The sequence below is a fragment of the Bubalus bubalis genome, chromosome 2, assembly GCF_019923935.1.
Source record: "Bubalus bubalis isolate 160015118507 breed Murrah chromosome 2, NDDB_SH_1, whole genome shotgun sequence".
Taxonomy (NCBI): Eukaryota; Metazoa; Chordata; class Mammalia; order Artiodactyla; family Bovidae; genus Bubalus; species Bubalus bubalis.
Genome location: NC_059158.1, coordinates 180,500,874 through 180,519,647, shown reverse-complemented (window position 1 = coordinate 180,519,647; position 18,774 = coordinate 180,500,874). Strand labels below are relative to the sequence as shown.

Sequence of the window (18,774 nt, the reverse complement as noted above, 5' to 3'; positions counted from 1 at the left end):
TTCTAAAGGGAGGAGAATGACAGTAAGTGAGTTGACAAATATATAAATAGTGTTAAGTTTGAGCAGTGCCAATTAAAAGTGACAAAGAAGAAAGCAGAGTAAGGGTGGAGGGGGCGACTGGAAATTAATTCAGAGAAGTCAGGGGTGAAGCGGGCTCCAACAGCAGAAGTCCCTAAGGATGCTTGTAAGACCTGTCAAAGGTAAAGACTTAATTCTGGATTTAAAGGCAAGAATTGATTTCGATTTCTCTCTCTCTCTCTCTTTTTTTCCTTTTAGAGGCACAGTGGGTACAGTGGGGGAAATGGCTCCTAAATCAGACTGGGGCGAGGCTCTCAGCCCACATAGAGTTAGAGCTGCTAAGAAGAGCCGTGAGAAGCACCCCTTCCTCCTGGAGAGGGAAACGTGGGTGCCACCCCGCCACTGCCTCCTAGGGACTGTGTGTCAGCCACACGGTCCCCTAAACATGGGCCTCAGAGAACACCCAGATCTCAGGGCCGGGAAGGGGGTCAAACAAGGTGAGCACTGATCCCCAGTGTCCTGTCAAGAGCGAGTCCACTCCAGTAGCAGGCCGTAGACCACGCAGATCCGAGTCATTGTTTGATAAGTTTCCACTATTTCTTTTTTAACAGCTTTGTGCATGCTGAATCGCTTCAGTCATGTCCGACTCTTTGCCCATGGACTGTAGCCCACCAGGCTCCTCTATTCATGGAATTCTCCAGGCAAGAATACTGGAGTGGGTTGCAATACCCTCCTCCAAGGGATCTTTCCAACCCAGGGATTGAACCCACATCTCTTCTGTATCCTGCATTGGCAGGCGGCTTCTCTACCACTAGTGACCACCTGGGAGGCCCTTAAACAGCTTTACAGAGATCTTATTTGCATACCATAAAGTTCACCTGTTTAAAGTGTATAATTCAGTGATTTTTAGTATATTCACATAGGATATAACCATCATCATAATCAAATTTTAGAATGTTTTTGTAGTCCCCCAAAAGAAACACCATGCCCGCTGGCAGTCACTCCTCATTTTCCCATCCTCCCAGCCCATGGAAGTGGAAGTAGAAAGTGAAGTCGCTCAGTCGTATCCGACTCTTTGCGACCCCATGGACTGTAGCATGCCAGGCTCCTCTCTGTCCATGAAATTCTCCAGGCAAGATTACTGGAGTGGGTTGCCATTTCCTTTTCCAGGGGATCTTCCCGACCCAGGGATCAAGCCTGGTTCTCCTGCACTGCAGGCAGACTCTTTACCGTCTGAGCTACCAGGGAAGCCCATGGCCAGTCACTAATGTATCTTCTGTCTCTATGGATTTGCCTTTCTGGACATATTATATAAGTGGAATCATACACCCTGTGGCCATTTGTTACTGGCCTCTTTCACTGAGCATCGTGTTCTAGAGGATTCATTCCTGTTGTAGTATGACTCAGGGGCCCATTCCTTGATGATTTTGTTTGCAAAGTGGGTTGGAAGATCATGGTCCCAAACCTTCTCTCTTGGTGAATCAGAAGACCAGAGAGTTCTGAGGCATGTTGGCCAGTTCCCTTCTGTCCCCTCCTCACTAACAAGGGCAGTCTGGAGGAAGCGCTTATCTAAACTGGCTGCTGACATTTGAAAAATGCGACCTAAGTAGCTGCGTGCTTGCTAAGTTGCTTTAGTCGTGTCCGACTCTGTGCGACCCCATAGACGGCAGCCCACCAGGCTCCCCCGTCCCTGGGATTCTCCAGGCAAGAACACTGGAGTGGGTTGCCATTTCCTTCTCCAATGCATGAAAGTGAAAAGTGAAAGTGAAGTCGCTCAGTCGTGTCCGACTGTTAGCGACCTCATGGACTGCAGCCCACCAGGCTCCTCCGTCCATGGGATTTTCCAGGCAAGAGTACTGGAGTGGAGTGCCATTGCCTTCTCCGCTAAGTAGCTGAGGGGCCACCAAAAGTCACCATGTCTGATGGGCTGTTGGCAGGAGAAGGCAAAATGTGCAAAAGCTGAGAAAACAGGAAAGCAGAGCATTACAGCCAGGACAAGGACCTTTAGTTGTACCATACTTGGGAGCTTCTTTTGACTCCTGCTATGGCAGGGGAGGAGAAGGCGATGGCACCCCACTCCAGTACTCTTGCCTGGAAAATCCCATGGACGGAGGAGCCTGGTAGGCTGCAGTCTATGGGGTCGCAAAGAGTCGGACACGACTGAGCGACTTCATTTTCACTTTCCACTTTCATGCATTGGAGAAGGAAATGGCAACCCACTCCAGTGTTCTTGCCTGGAGAATCCCAGGGACGGGGGAGCCTGTTGGACTGCCGTCTATGGGGTCGCACAGAGTCGGACACGACTGAGGCGACTTAGCAGCAGTAGCAGCAGCATGGCAGGGGAATCTGATAGTTTAGAGTGAGAGGTCATTTCTGTGGTGCTGGGTAAAGCAGTGGTCTCTACAGTGAGGTGAGCAAGACAGTCCACTGGGCGTATGGGAAGAAAAAAGTATTCAAACCGGTATTCATTTTTATCTTCACCTTTTAAGTGAAGGACATATGTTTCCTGCATATGTTTTATAATATACATACTATAAAAGCCCAGAGTTAACTTGACTCTAATTTTAAAATAAATAAGCATACATATTTGAAAAGTATATACATATGCGTAGGGGTGTGCATTCTAAAACATCTAGTCTAGGGAAATGTTTTTAAAAATACAACTGGTTAAGCATTTTAAAAGACCGAAAAGGGACTTCCCTGGCATTCCAGTGGCTAAGACTCCACGCTCCCAGTGCTAGGGACCCGGGTTCGATCTCTGGTCAGGGAACTAGATCATACATGCAGGCAACTAAGACCTGGGAGGCCAAATAAACACATAAAAATAAAATTTAAAAAAAGACTGAAAAAGCTCTATACACATTTTCCCTGTGATTGCCTTGAGGTCATGTTCCAGACCTGGCGCCGCCGCTCTAGGGTTCCATGTGAACTCACTGCCCTGTTTTGGTTGAGTTCAGAAGGGACATTTGGAAATACCTGTTGGGGTTTTGCTCACCTAGCTGCTTCCACGGGAGAGCACAGAAGGCCTTTTCACTGTGTGAATCACGGGCTGGGCTCTGCCCTGCGGTGCCCACGTGTCCTTGTTGACCTTCCGCAGGCTCCATGACCGCGGTGACGGTGAAGGCTGTGGCCGGGATGCTGGTCTTGTCCATACAGGGGAACCTGCAGCTCGACTACCCCATCTTCTACGTGATGTTCGTGTGCATGGTGGCGACCGCCATCTATCAAGCCGCGTGAGTTGCAGAGTCTTTTTTCCGCTGGGCCTCCCCACAAAGGTCTCTTCCAGCTTCTGGGTCTGATCACGGTTGTGTTTGAAGCTGTAGGGAAGGGAGAACGTTCACAGGCAGCCTGTCACCAGGGTTTGGCATCCACTGTGGAGCGAGAAGGGTCACTCATTTGCTGAGTTATCATATGGAGGGCCTTTTGTGCCACTTGAAAAGCCTCGAGTGGATGTAGTTTTCTCTCTGCCTCAAAAATGTGAGACCTGCGCGATCCGAGTCAGCCTCCCTTCCCACCTGGACCGAGACGGGTGCCCGTTTCAGGGCTCTCCAGAAGGAGCTGTGCCATCCCCAAGAGCCATTTGTTTGTCATCTGAGAAAGAGCAAGCAGTTGTTATTTCTTGTCCTCAAGAAATCTGTCCAAGTAGAAGAACGAGATGACAGTTTCTCCCTCAAAAGCAGGAGTTCTGAGGGTGGGAGGCCTGGGCCTCGTTCACGTCTGAGACCGGTGACCAGCAGAGAGCCTGGGTGGGTATGTGACGGATCTGTGTGGGGACAGAGGGTGGACAGTGCAGGACTCAGTATGGTGTGTGCGGTAGGTCAGGCCCCGGACTCCAGCTGCTGGGGCTCACCGTCCCCCCACAGCGCCTTGGGGGACCATAGGGGTGACCGCCGCTGCCCAGGTGCTCTGCTCTCACTGCTTTCCCACGAGCTTGAGTTCATTTGGCCCCCACAACAATGACGTCATCCTCATTTTGCACATAAGGAACTGCAAGCATCCAGAAAGTGGTGGAGCTGAGAGTGAACCCAGCCATCTGACTCCCTCCCCTTCCCTCGCCCCTCACCCCTCTGCCCTAAGCCCCCTCCTCTAAGCTTCTCTAAGACAGAGAGTCCTCATCTGCAGATGAGAATAACCACGTGCACGCGTGCTCAGTCGTTCAGTCTTGACCAGCTCTTTGTGACCTCATAGACTGCAGCACGCCAGGCTCCTCTGTCCATGGAATCTTCTAGGCAAGAATATTGGAGTGGGGTGCCATGTCCTACTCCAGGAAATCGTCCTGACCCAGGGATCAAACCCACGTCTCCTGCATCCCTGCTTTGCAGGTGGATTCTTTACCACTGCGCCACCTGGGAAGCCAAACCATAGCTTCTTTTATGATTTTTGTTACTATTATTATGCCAGTTATTGTTTTGTTACTATTATTATGCCAATTATTAAGATGTTACAGAAAAGCCCGAATGAACTTTTAATCAAGTCATGACCATGCTTAGTCCTCCTACGGTGATTCTGGTCATCATCCCTGAGCCCCTGCCCAGTGTAAGGCTCTGTGTTGTGTCCTCCAAGGGTTACAGAGATGACCGGGAGGCTTCTCACTCATGCAGTCAGCAAGTCAGCACACATTCCCCGACGCCTGCTGTGTGCTAGGCCTGTGCTGGGCCTTCTGCACACACAGATGTGAGCGGCAGTCACTGAACTCCAGGCACTCACAGCTCTGGTGGGGGGACAGCTGGGTAAACAGACGATTACAGTGGGTAGGAAGTGTGTTTTGGTGTAACCAACTTTGCAATAATAACCACAGTGCTATGCAGTACAGTTACAATTCAGTCGCTTAGTCGTGTCTGACTCTTTGCAATCCCATACCGCAGCATGCCAGGCCTCCCTGCCCATCACCAACTCCCAGAGCTTGCTCAAACTCACGTCCTTTGAGTCGGTGATGCCATTGAATCATCTCATCCTCTGTCGTCCCCTGCAGAGAATGGACAAAAAATATACTCCTAAATGACAGAGAGTTTTTTGTAGATGGAGAGATGGGGAGTGACTCTAATTTCCTCTCTCCTTTTTCCTATATTTATCTCAGTGACTGTTGAATTAAGAAGAAAATTTGTTTAAAAAAAAAAAATTACAGCACAAGGAAGTTAATGATAAGTGCTCCAAGAGGTTCTTGGCTTTTTAAGGGATCAGGAATGGCTTTTTGGTGGGTTGGGAATGCAGGTCACACAGAGGCGAGGAGAAGGGCATTGCAGTGATGAGAACCATGTGGGCAGAGGTGCTGGAAGGAGAAGGGGGTGAGCTGCAGGCTGTGTGTCCAGGGGAGGAATGGGAGCTAAGTGTGGACCCCAGCCCGGGAGGCACACGAGGCTGGCATCTTTGTAAACCCGCAGAATGCCCCTTCGTGCCTTGTCTTTGTTCTTCACACCAAGCGCGCGGTCACTGGCTTTGTCCTCTACCCTCCGACATCCCCCCACAGCCCACTGACTAGAGCTCTTCTGTGTTGAAGGTTTTTAGGTCAAGCCTCACAGATGTATGACTCCTCTCTGATCGCCAGCGTGGGCTACATTCTGTCCACCACCGTGGCCATCACAGCAGGTGAGCGTGCGGTCGCCAGATTTCTGTCTTCCGCCTCGACAGCAGGTTGGTTTTCCTGGGGCGGGGGGGAGGGAGCACCACCTCCGTCAGAGGCCAATTCTGCTGAGCTGTTCTGCCCGTCATAGTTGTAGATGGTCTCATGGGAAAAGAGAGACCTGGGTTTTCACCACAGCACAGACGCAGAGCTGTGTGGCTCTGGGAAAATCACTTCACCTCTCTGAGCCTCAGTTCCACATTCGTAAAATGGGAGGAATAATACTTTCCTCCTAGAATTGAAATATGAACGTGTTATTTGCTCACTCACATCCGACTCTTTGCGACCCCATGGACTGTAGCCTGATAGGCTCCTCTCTGTCCATGGAATTCTCCAGGCAAGAATACTGGACTGGGTAGCCATTCTCTTCTCCAGGGGATCTTCCCGACCCAGGGATCGAACCAGGGCTCCTGCACTGCAGGCAGATTCTTTACTGTCTGAGCCACCAGAGAAGCCTAGAATTGAAATATGTATAGTCCAAATGTCCCTTACTTTGTACTGCTTGTGCCAGGTTTTATTAACAATTTTTACCATCATCTGCTAATTCCACAGCCTCCACTGGCCAAGTGACCACATATTTCTTCTATATAATTTTTAGAGATCATTTATATATATATATACACACACACACTTACACAATTATATATATATATATATAAAACAAGTGCTCAATAAGTGATTTTCATTATTACACTCCACTTTTCTTCTATTTCACCTCCATATTTTTGTTTCTTTTTCTTTCTGAGGTGGCTTCAGAGGCTATAGACGTATCAGAGTTTGTTGTTTGTAAGAAGCAGTGGTGACTAAAATTTTCAGAGTAAAAAGACCAGTAAGAGCTCGTGTGCCTCCCTTTGCGGAAGGCCCAGCGGTACAGCCATCTGCTTTGCCCTGCAGTATGTTCAACTGGTGCCCAGACCTTGCTTACAGAGATCAGGATAAGAGGGCATACAGCCTGCCAAGCCTGTGCCATGAGCGGGACCAGGGATTAAGTAGGGCTTGACCCAGAGCAGCTGGAAAGCTAACCTCATGTGGATCGTGTGGAAGTTTCAGTCATGGTCAGTGACTTCAGTCCAGGCAAGGTTGAAAGGAATATGAACACCGTGGTTGAGCTGGGAGTCAAGCGGGAGCTCTGGGTGCAGCAAGAGGTGAGCAGGGTGGGGGGATGAGGGGGTGCAGAGTGGTGAGATGAGTCCAGACTGACGCTGGCTGCAGGGTGAGGGCAGCAGGCCCTTGGCACTTCCACGCCACAGGGCGTGACATCTGCCAACTGCGTGAGGCTGGAAAGCTCCGACGGCTTAACCACAAAGCCTTGGTTTTCCATCTTAAGAAAGATGAGTGAGAAGAGTTGCATAAAAACTGCTAAGTAAGGTTCTTAGCTCACAGTGTCATTGCACTGGGGGATGCCGGGTGAAGGGTACGTGGGAATTCTGCTGTTGCTTTACATCTGTTAGTAATACTATTTCAAAAGAAAGAGAAAACAAGGTGGAGGTAAGAAGGGCGGTAGGGGAGGAAAGGACAATCTGTTCTCCCAAAGGGCTTTTAGTCCACTCTTCAATACCTTAGCAGGCGCAGTCCTGGTATGTTGGGTCCCTTTGGTTTCCTGCAGGGAGGGGAGCGCCACCAAATCCTAGGCAGACTGGCCAGTAGGTGATTTGAAAAGAGCTCACTTGTATTTTCCACTCTTTGCTGCTCAGGCGCCGTCTTCTACCTGGACTTCCTCGGGCAGGACGTGCTGCACGTCTGCATGTTTGCACTGGGGTGAGTCCTGTCCTGCCCCACCCCCACCCCCGTATTGCAGGCAGGTTGCCCCTCTCCCCACACCCCTGCTCCAGCCTCTAAGCCAGTCCCTTCGAGCCAGAGGAACAGCTGGCAGTGGGAGCTTTGTCCCCAGAGGTGAGCGTTTCGCCCCCTAAAGGGTTTTATTTTTCCTCACTTCTCTTTTGGGCTTTCGTCTCCTTGTCATTTCGAACACATCACATTTTGACCCGTGAAAAGACTCTCAGCCTTACCTCCAATCAAAGAAATGCATATTGAAAAGAATTTTAATAAAAAGAAATACAGATCGAAGCTACACAGAAAAGTGAAGTCGCTCAGTCATGTCCGACTCTCTGTGACCCTGTGGACTGTAGCCTGACAGGCTCCTCCATCCATGGGATTTTCTAGTCAAGAGTACTAGAGCGGGTTGCCATTTCCTCTCCAGGGAATCTTCCCGACCCAGCGATCGAACCCAGGTCTCCCACATTGCAGGCAGATGCTTTACCATCTGAGCCACCAGGGAAGCCCCAAGACTCCACACAACACGCCATGATTTTGCAAAATCTAACAGGATGGGTAATTTCACACGTTGGTGAGAGGAGGAGACCAGCTCTCTGCCACAGTGTGAGAAGTTCTTTGATGTGGGAGGACAGTTTGGCAATATCAGCAATGCTTTTTTTTTTTTTTTTTAATTTTCAGTTGGAGGATAATTGCTTTACAATGTGTGTTAGTTGCTGTTGTACAACAGTGTAAATCCCTTCCCTCTTGAGCCTCCCTTCCACCACCACCCCCCTCCCACCCCTCTAGGCCATCACAGAGCACTGAGCTGAGCTCTCTGTGCTGCACAACGGCTTCCCACCAGCTAGTTATTTTACACACAGTGGTAGCCTATATATGTCACTGCTACTCTCTCAGTTAGTGAGATGTTTAAGTGAGCATGTCTCTTGTTGCAGCTTTCCATTTCTAATCATTTATCTCAGAAAAGTAATTGAAATGAGACATAAAGACACATGTATAAGGGTGTTTATTCATTTTGAAATCGATGGTATACACACATAATTGAAAGCAACCTAAATGCCCATTAGTAAAATACAAGTTAAATAAATCACACTGGGGTGGGGAGGATAGAAATGACTCCTCTGTTGACCTGGGTGGTGATCCCACAAGTGTGTGCACAGGTAAGATTCACTGAGCTCCACATTTCAGGATTGTGCATTTTGTTGCATGTAAATTATACCTCAACTTTTAGAAAGTGGGCTTGTTTATCTAAACTCTGGAGAAAAGAACAAAACCAAACGAAAAGACTGGAGACTCTGGAAGAATATACACCTGTGTTGCGGACTGGGGTTTGTACAGGGGCTTTGCAGTTTTTACTTTCTCTGTTCCTGTACTGGTTGAATTTAGGCTATAAAGAAATATTTAATTTAAAAAAAAAACAACAGCACACTTTTAAAGGCAGAGGACTGAGATGCAGGGTAAGTGGAGGTGAAGAATTGTGAGGGTTTGGCCCAAGAGAACCTGGTTTGTTCTGATTGAGGCTTGTGTGGGCCACACGGCCTGTTAGTATTCACCTCCCATTTGCTCTCTGCTGATCCCAGGCCTGGCCACTTCTCAGGGCCATTCAGCAATGAATCCCCCTCTGCAGCTTGTCCCTTTCTCCCATTACCTGTGTTTGAGTGCATCCCTCCAGCCTCACTCTGGCCTTGCTTCTCTTCCTCCCTCGTGTGTTCACCAGGTGCCTCATCGCGTTCTTGGGCGTCTTCTTAATCACACGGAATAGGAAGAAGGCCATTCCCTTTGAGCCCTATATTTCCATGGATGCCATGCCAGGTAACGTCAAACCCCACGTGTCTAGCTGGCCAGCCCATCCGCATAGAATGACTGCTACTTCCTATCTAAAAAGAGACAGCCGGCCTCTGGGTTTGGTTACAGGGAAGATGTGCTGTGCTATTATGGTGTGACTGTCTCTCTCTCTTTTTTGTTTTTAGTTTTTTTGTTTAATCTTGGTTTGCAAAAGAGGAGGCAATGGCTAAGTCACCTCGATTGGTTTTGAGCACATCTTGTCAGTTGTCATGTCTACTGGGGGATCTTTTAAAGACCATCCTGATTCACACTGGGTATAATTATGACCCACAGCATGAGACTTCCTGCCTACAAAAGGAAAAATCCATTCATCTCAGTGGAATGGAATGATCAGAGAGGGGAAGGAAAACAGGATGATTGAAATTCAAATACCGTAACTTCATTCCTCAGATTCACATGGAAGTAGATTGTTCTGGAAAGCCTAACACCCCAGGGAGCTCAGGGTTCACACCAAGAAGCACATGTTCACATGGTAGGAACGTAAATGTATGAGTCAGCCGAATACTGCACAAAAGGGAGTGGTGGGGCTTGTGGAAAACTGGACAGTTCTTTCCAGCCTCAGGGGATTCAGGTGAGAAGTTTAGGATGTTGGCCCAGCCCCGTCTAGGTTTGCTGGTCTAAATTCGGGATGCAAGTGACCACTAGCTTTCACGCTTTAACTCAAATTTAATTTTTATTTTAGATATAGGAGATGGAACTCTCTCCAAAACATAGTCTCCCACCCTCCATTAAGACAGTCGCATGAACAAAATCCAATTGCAGTGATGGTAGAATACTCCTTAATAAAGCACTCGAGAGGCGGGCATGTGCTCAGGGCTGACCGAGGTGCCCCTGATCCAATTGGCCCAGGATTTATGTGTCCACTTTTTATATTATTTCCTCATCTCTTGCTATTAAGCTGTTGTCTGTTGTTCTTGCTGTTACCAGCCTGCCTGTTAATAGCAACTCTGTGTCAATCTTCTCATTTGACCCAAGTTGTGCAAATTGCATATAAAATTAAAACAAATAAGCTCTGAGTTGGGGGCCTTAAGGTTTCTCCTAGGAGTTAAATGCATGAGCTTTGGTGCATGGACCTTTGAAACATCTAATCTGGCTGCTCAGATGCCTTTTTTGCTTACTTCCTTGTTTCTCGGCTGTGTTCCGGATAGATGAGGGCGCTGGATAGCTGAATTCCAGATAGGTGAGGTGTCAACTCTGTGTGTGTGTGTGTGTGTGTGTGTGTGTGTAAGTATGTGTATGTACATGTGTGTTTGTGTGTTTATAAACCGTGTATGTGTATACATCTATATAAGTATTTGCATATGCATATATGCCAGATGTGTTTTCTGCTAGAAGATAGAAGGTAACCTAAGGTAATCGTAGATATCCACATTCTGTGATCTGTTTGTGGGTGTGGCTCTCGCTTTCTCTTTGTGCCTCATGACCTGTGGGAAGTTGGATGTTGGAGAAAGGAGACCCTGCCCTCCTGCCATGGCATGTCAGGACTGAGTAGGCCTGGGTTCTGTACTATGAGGTGGAGCATGGGCTTGGAGTTCAGATGACCTGGATCCAAATCCCATCTCCCATATTTCAGTGGGATAGTACGTTAAAGGTCCCTTGCACAATGTTTGGGATATGGTAGATGCCTGGTTCAATTTCACTTTACTTTTGCTTTAAAAAAAAACTTTGAAAATTCCAAACCTTTGTTTGACCTGATGCCAGGTAGAACAAGAAGAAAACCCTTAAACAGTTTCCTTTCCAGCTGCTTGGTTTCCCTGGTCAGCATCAGGACCTTCCTGGCTTTTGGTCTCACCAGATTGACATCTTCACAACCAACCAGTAGCCACCATTCAAGAGGAATTCAAGTTCCAGAGATTCAGTCTATGTCCCAGTTGTGAGAGGTTTTAAATAATTCCAGAACCTGCAAGACTTCTAGAAAATGAGAAGGAGAAAAACAGTCCCTGACAGCAAGGAGCTGGCCTGGCTCTCACGGTTGGGCCTTGGGGCTCCTGGTTGAACATAGACCATTTCACAGAACATCAGCGTCAGACGAGGATGTTCTGTGACCATGTGGGATCAAAACATAAACAGGGCCACACCACTGTCACATCCAAACACAGACAAAACATGAACATTGTCTGAACGATAAAGACCAACCATCCACCTAACACGAATGACTCCTAGTTCTTTACCAGTCACAGTTTTAGTCTCCATCCCGTCTTCTTTCCTTCTAGATAACAATCATTAAGATCCCCATTTATAGAATTAGCCCCACTTCCTGACAACATCTAATCTAAAGCAAAGCCCTGCTTCCTAAAACCCTCCTAACATCACCCTTCACAACCCTGATCCTATAATAGTTTCTTTTTGATACCCACTTACTGAAACAGTTCCCCATGATATACATCTCCTTCACTGCCATGAGTCAAGAAACCCAAATGTGTTAGACTGTAGTTGTGAAAACTCTCCCCCTGAGCATCATGATATCTGTGTGTCATGTATCTGTGACACAAAAGTTATCCTCTTAACAGTATAATGACATTTTTCCGGATCCTGATCTAAATCAGCAGTAAAGTGTTGGCATCTACCACGTTCAAAGCACAGTGCTGCTTCCCCTCTGACCCAGACATTCCCACCTGCTTCGAAGCCAACCAGTGGTTCCTCTTGACAGTGTGCATATTTCCTGAAGATTCATCCCCTGTTGCTTAGCAACTGTAGTATTTCTAGTGTGTATTTATGGGTGTTCTTTTTTTCAATCTAAAGCATTCAGAAGATTGACAATGCACACGATTAGCTCCTGAGCACCATAGTTAGTCCATGATGGGATAGACCCAGCCTCCTTTGGCTCCCTTATCACGTAATGATTTGGGGGGATGGATTTTGTTTCAGGTATGCAAAACATGCATGACAAGGGGATGACCGTCCAGCCTGACCTCAAAGCTTCTTTTTCTTATGGGGCCCTGGAAAACAACGACAACATTTCTGAGATCTACGCTCCTGCCACACTGCCTGTCATGCAAGAAGAACATGGCTCCAGAAATGCCTCTGGGGTTCCCTACCGCGTCCTGGAACACACCAAGAAGGAGTGAGCCTGCCTTGAAGGAGACCCCTTTCCTCTACTCACAGCTGCTCAAGCGGTACTGACAGTGGTTTGATCCTTAATTCTCAAACTTGCCTTTCAAGTCTTTTTTTTTTTTTTAATCCACGAACTCTGTAGACGAGCATCTCGAAAAGCCTTTGCCTCAGACAAAGAGTAGATTACCTTGGTCCTGAAAATTTCAAATGATGAGGCTGGGAGTGGGGGGATGAAAGCAGTATTCTAGGCGGGCAGGACAGAGTTCAGCCTCTGCTTGGTTTAGCCCAACCAGACTTGGAAAGCCTTCATCATCCTTGCGGACGGTACCTGGTTTTTCCCAGGCAGTGACCAAGGGTGGCCACATTCTTCAGAGCTAAAGCCAGGCAGAAATTCTGCCCCTACTTTCCAAATCCACTGAAAGGCTGGAAACCTCTAGATCTAGTCTTCCCTCACCTCATGTGGAGGACCGATCTCTACCCACCTCCCTCTTGATTCTGTACTTGTGATAACCTTCGTGTCACCTTCACGTGGCATGGTGATCCAGCCCCGGGTGTCACATTCTGTCACTCACCTGTAAGGAGCTCACATCTGCTTTCTGAGTGTCTGTGCCTCTCCAGGGAAGATGTGCTTGATGTGTTTGTACTGGGTTCATTCTGGAAACTAATTTGATTCTGGTTCTGCTGCTTTTTTTTTGCCCTCAAGGAAATTGAGAAATTAAGAGAAGGAGAAGAATAAGAAAGAGTAGGAATGATTAGACTTCAGCCCTTAAAGGAAGAAAAATCCCTTTTCATTTGACAAGAGGTGACTGCATCACTTATCAAAGGACAGACAGACAATCTGGGTGTTTTGTGTTGTATTTTCCTGTACACCAGTGCCCTCTGGGAAAACTAGGGGGGTGGAGGGGGGAGGTGCTTATTTCAGAGACAGCCTTGCTCACCTCTCCTCCATCCTCTCCTGTATTGATCGACTAACCAAGCTTGAGTCATTGGCTAACTTCCTTGGGGTCAATAGACTCTTTGGGTCCCCATACACATACATCCTCGAGAGGCAGGAATTCTCAGAAATGGGGCTGCTGCCGGCTGGCTGCATACACAGCTGTCTTCCCTTAGGCTGACTGTATACTTCTGAGAATAGCAGCTAAAGTTCTGTAAACGTTAATGAGAGTAAGGATCCCTTAGGGAATTTATTTAAAATGCAGATTCCCACACCCCAACCTCAGATTAAGTGGGACTGGAACCAGGCCCAAGCATCTGCATTCTTGGGACTTTCCTGGTGGTCCGGGGTGAAGACTCCACACTTTAAATATAGGGGGCACAGGTTGGATCCCTGGTCCAGGAACTAAGATCCCACAAGCCGAGTCGCGCAGCCAAAAAAAAAGAGTCTGCGTTCTTAACTGGCAGCATAAGTGATTTTGAGGTTGGTAATCCAAGTATCACACACCTTAAAAGTCTAATAATTGAGAGAGCCAGTCTGCTAAAATCCTGACACCCCCACACCCAACCCACCCCCCGTTGGAAAGCTGGAATTATCATTCCTTGTTTCCTCTTGGGAGTTCATTTGGCAGGCTCAATAATCCCCATAGGATCCGTGGCATTTCTCCATCCAGTGATTACCTCTTAGAACTGCACTTCCTGCTTCTCTAGGCAGCCTTGAGCCAACAGGCAAGATAACAGTGTTAACAGACCAGTGTTGATAGATCATTAACCTTTATGGATTGTGCTTAATACCGATTTAGTACCTTGTCTTTGAAGCTGGTGTTTGTTGCCTGGGATAACCAGTTCGGTATTGTGTCTTACATGCCCAGGAAGGCAACAGACAATGGCTTTTTTTTCCCCTTTAGGATAGGTATCAACTCAGTTCAACAATGTTTGTGAGACACTGACTATGTGTTAAACATCTGGACGGTGAGGGCTACAAATAATAAGACCTGATTTCTGCCCTCCAAGCCAGCAGCAAGAGACACAAATATGTGGTCGACTATGACAGGGCAGGCCGAGTGTGACAGTGGACGACAGAAAATGACAGTCATGGAGGCCGCTAACGGCAGGCCCTGAGCCCAGAACTGGGTATTCAGGATTGGAGATGATTTTGGCTAGGGTGGCAAATCTAGCTAAGATTTGAGCAAAACGTAGCCAGTAAAGTGATCACCCCCAGGCAGGGGGCCAACATTTGCAAAGGCACAGAGATGGGTTGGGGTGGGAGCAAAGGAAGAGCCAGGGTAGGTGATGGGAGATTAGCCTGCAAAGATCAGCAGTAAGAGGTGGAATCATGGAGAAACTTGAAGGCCTGGCTGAGGAGTTTAAAGCGTATCCTAGAGAACACAGGAGCCATTGATGGTTCATGAGGGCGAGAATGGCAGATTGGAAAGGAGGCTTTATGCAGAGCAGAGGAAGAATTTGAAGGGGTAATAAAAGTCACTGTTCAAGGTCAGGCTGCACGCCTGCAAAAACAAAACACAAAAGGGGAATTAAAATCCAGTTTCACTGCTACTCGTATTTTCCCAATGATGTTTCCAATGTGGGTCGTGGACCAGGAAGGGATGTGAGGGTGGAGTGGATGAAAGAAAGGTAAGCAAGGAGGCCATTTAAATGTGTCAGACCCAGGTGATCAGCCGGCACCTTACACTGTCATCTGCCCTTTGTTTGGTGACGTCTTTTGAAGTCAGGCAAGAGTGACGAATGGATATAAGCACGCTGTAATCTTGGGTCAGCCGACGATCGTGGGTTCAGCGCCACCTGGGAGCTGCTGCTGGAGCCTGGGCAGCATCTGCTTCTAGGTTTAGGGTAACAGCATCATCTTATGAGGCGGAGTACGGGAGGGCTGGGCAGAGCTGCGTATTGGCTGCCAGAGTGGAAGCCAGGGGAGGTCACGTGGTCCCAGGAAGAACGGCTGATGTGGAGCCATGGCACCCAGAATTCTGACTGTGGTCTTGGGCCGGCATCTCCCAGTCTATGTGCCCGAGTGTAAATGGACTGTTTGCTGGTGACCAATAAGCAGCACTTGCTGTTAGGATGGGGGACAAGGACATCCATTTTCCATCCGCAGCCCTGATTCTTTGTTTCTCTTGTGGTCCTCACATCCCCAAACCCTCTCGAAGGCTCCAAGCAACGTGACATGTCCCAGCAGCATCCTGTTCCCTGCCACCAGGACGTAAGGCAAGGTCACCAAACTTGGGTTTCAACTTTCCAGTTGTTCTCCAGCTTCCTCTGCCCGCCCCACTCTGTCCCCCTCTCCTAAAGACTGGGATTCTGGAGTCCCTACTCAGACATTAACATCAGTTCACAGACAGGCACCTGCAGCTTTTAAAGAGAGCTTAGCCCCACTCCACCGGCCCCCACCCCTCCCATGGAACTGCACGTCTGAAGATGCCATCACATGAAGCATCAGGTGGTGGGAGGGTTTTGCAGGATGAAACTGGATGCTGGGTAGGCGAGGGTGAATCGACCTCTCTCCATCGCTTTCCTGGTGGAAACCAAGCAGCTGGATGGCACAGCGTGGAGACAAGATGCCCAGCAGGGTAGTGTTGGGGAACCTCCAACCTGCAGCCTTGTGAATCCCAAATCCAGTCCCACACTGGCTGGTAGGCGTACTGATTCTACTGTGTGTTTCTCTGAGAAGTTGTGTAAGTGAAGTCACCTTAGACTATATTCTATGGGGATGCTCACATTTTGTTAATTTAATGACTAATGTATGGCATGTTCTTATCTTTCAAAAAGGTGTGTGCTAGGTACAAATAACATTATGAAGTGGTATTTAATTAAAAACAAAATCCACATGACACCTGTTGGGTTTGGGTCTTTCATTTGATTTGAGTTGCCTACCTCAGTGCTGTCCAGCAAAACTTCCTGCTGCGACAGAGATGTTCTGTGTCTGCTGCCCAAACGGCAGCCACTATCCACATGTGGCTATGAAGCATGTTAGATGTGGGGATGAAACCTAGGAATTGGGTTTTTCATTTGATTTAAATTCAGTTCCCTGAAATATCCCCCATATATAGCTAGTAGCCACTGTATGAACAGTGCAGATCTAGAGGTGCCCAGGATTGCAGTTAAGGATGAATTAAGCGCTTTTTTTTTTTTTTTTTTTTTGTAGTGGTGAAGAGTATAGACTCTATGGCCACTCTGCTTGGGTTTGCTTCTTAGCTCCACTGCTTATTAGCTGTGTGGTACTGAACAAGTTGGTTAAATTCTTTGTGCCCCATATGTAATACCAGGATAGTAACAGTAGCTTTCTAAGGGTTATTATGAGGATTAGGTGAAGTAATAGACGTAAAGTCTTAAAACTATGTCCAGCACTCTGGACATAGTACACTCTCCATCAGGACACTATATTACACTGACCAGTGGTTTTCCTGTTTATTTATTCACTTCAGGGTGGTGGTTTAGCAGCTAAATTGTATCTGACTCTTTGTGACACCATGGACTGTAGCCCGCCAGGTTTTCTGTCCATGGATTTCCCAGGCAAGAATACTGCAGTGGGTAGTCATTCCCTTCTCCAGGGGATCTTCCTGACCCAGGAATTGAACTCCAGTCTCCTGCTTGGCAGGTGGAGTCTTTACCACTGAGCCACCTGGGAAGCCTTATTCCCTTTGAAATTGAATTGTGAACACTTGCGACTTTTCTTAGGTAATTCCAAGCACATGTGTCTTTCTTCATTCTAAGTTTCCAATCTGTAAGGCAGGTGTGGAATAGTGCCTAAACGTTTATATCTACACACAGAATAATGTGTACCCATATATTTAACAAGCACTTATATGTCACAATGGAGAAGGCAATGGCACCCCACTCCAGTACTCTTGCCTGGAAAATCCCATGGACGGAGGAGCCTGGTGGGCTGCAGCCCATGGGGTCGCAAAGAGTCAGACACGACTGAGCGACTTCACTTTCACTTTTCACTTTCATGCATTGGAGAAGGAAATGGCAACCCACTCCAGTGTTCTTGCCTGGAGAATCCCAGGGATGGAGGAGCCTGGTAGGTTGCCGTCTATGGGGTTGCACAGACTCAGACACGACTGAAGCGACTTAGCAGCAGCAGTAGCAGTATATGGCACAAACTATACTAAGACCTCATGTACATCTCAATTATTTTTTATAACAATTCCGTGAGGTAACTTTTAATATTATCCCCATTTTACAGATGAAGAAACTGAGACTCAGGTCATATAACGGGTAAGTAGTAGAACCAGGATTTGAGCCCAGAACTGCCTCCAAACTTGAGCTCTCTACCCCTCTGCTGCACTGCCTTTCCTGCTGTGTGGTTGGCTTCCACGGGGTAAGGTCCACCACATGTTAGGATTTCACATCTGAAACAAAGGATGTACAGTTTCGATGAAGGATGCAGACTTAACAGAACAGAAGCTCATCAACTGAGTCTCTAAGGATCACAATGGCAATGTCGCCCATGTCAGGGACACAGCAATAAAATTCAGAACAGGGCAGTGGGAGGATTTTAGAATTCTCCATGAGTCTCAGACTTTCTGATTTCATAAAACAGTTCAATTTAAAAATAGAGATTGGGGAATTCCCTGGAGGTCCAGTGGTTAGGACTGCAGTTTCACTGCTGAAGGCTCGGGTTTGATCCCTAGTTGGGGAACTAGGATCCTACAAGTCATGTGGCGAGGTCAAAAAAAATAAGAGATTAACGAAGCATTACCAACTCTTTGTAGTTACTCTTGTTCTCATTAAATTTTTTGTTATTTGTTTTAACTTTCCTTTTTCTAAAGATGTATTCATTTATTTTTGGCTGTGCTGGGTCTTCTTTGCTGCATGCGGGCTTTTCGCTCATTGCAGCGAGCAGGGGGCTACTCTAGTTGCGGGGCTCAGGCGTCTCATTGCAGTGGCTTCTCTTGTTGCGGAGCACTGGCCCTCGAGTACACGGGCTTCAGTGGTTGCAGCACACAGGTTCTAGAGCGCTGACTCAGTAGTTACGGAGCACGGGCTTAGTTGACAGGCAGCATGTGGGATCTTCCTGGGGTAGCGATTGAACCAGTGTCTCCTGAATTCGTAGGAAAATTCTTAACCACTGAACCACTATTGCCAAAATCTTGGCTCCCTGTCCACCAATGCCAAATAGTAGGCTAGGGCCTCAAGAATTGTGCCCCCCTCTCTTGGGAATAAGGAGAGGTTTTTATATCCTCATGAAGGTTTGGATTTTTTTTCCTTTTGCAAAGTTTCAAAACGGTCACAGCTGGCATCAGACAACTCAGCAACCAGGTCTGGTGTCCCTGAAATGATTAACCCATGACCGTCTTTCTGAGATGCAGAATGTTACCAGAGAGTATAGGGGGAGAAGAATGCCACATGAAGAGTACAATCTATATGGAGTCATAGAGTAGTTAATGAAGCTCTGTGAAGAAAAATCTAGCTACAAGTGTTTGTCAGCAGTAACAGCTAAAAACTAACCAAGACTGTTTAACTCTTGCGGGTCTGTTTGGCTTTATTGTTGTTCAGTCGCTCAGTTGTGT

General features: G+C 47.5%; 1 protein-coding gene across 2 annotated transcripts in view; it reads left to right on the top strand.

Moving 5' to 3' along the window:
- The window catches only part of NIPAL3 (NIPA like domain containing 3), a 55,286-nt gene extending 39,195 nt beyond the window's left edge, over positions 1 to 16,091 (top strand). The window contains exons 8-12 of one of the 2 annotated variants that reach the window (XM_006077977.4): positions 3,116 to 3,251; positions 5,516 to 5,604; positions 7,333 to 7,396; positions 9,129 to 9,223; positions 12,125 to 16,091. In XM_006077977.4, coding sequence (XP_006078039.1) covers positions 3,116 to 3,251; positions 5,516 to 5,604; positions 7,333 to 7,396; positions 9,129 to 9,223; positions 12,125 to 12,324 — 584 coding nt within the window. In that variant the 3' untranslated portion in view covers positions 12,325 to 16,091. Of the gene's footprint in view, positions 1 to 276; positions 722 to 3,115; positions 3,252 to 5,515; positions 5,605 to 7,332; positions 7,397 to 9,128; positions 9,224 to 12,124 lie in introns of those variants that run through there. The other variant, XM_025278730.3, reaches the window with a different exon arrangement.
- The last annotated feature ends 2,683 nt before the right edge of the window (positions 16,092 to 18,774 follow it).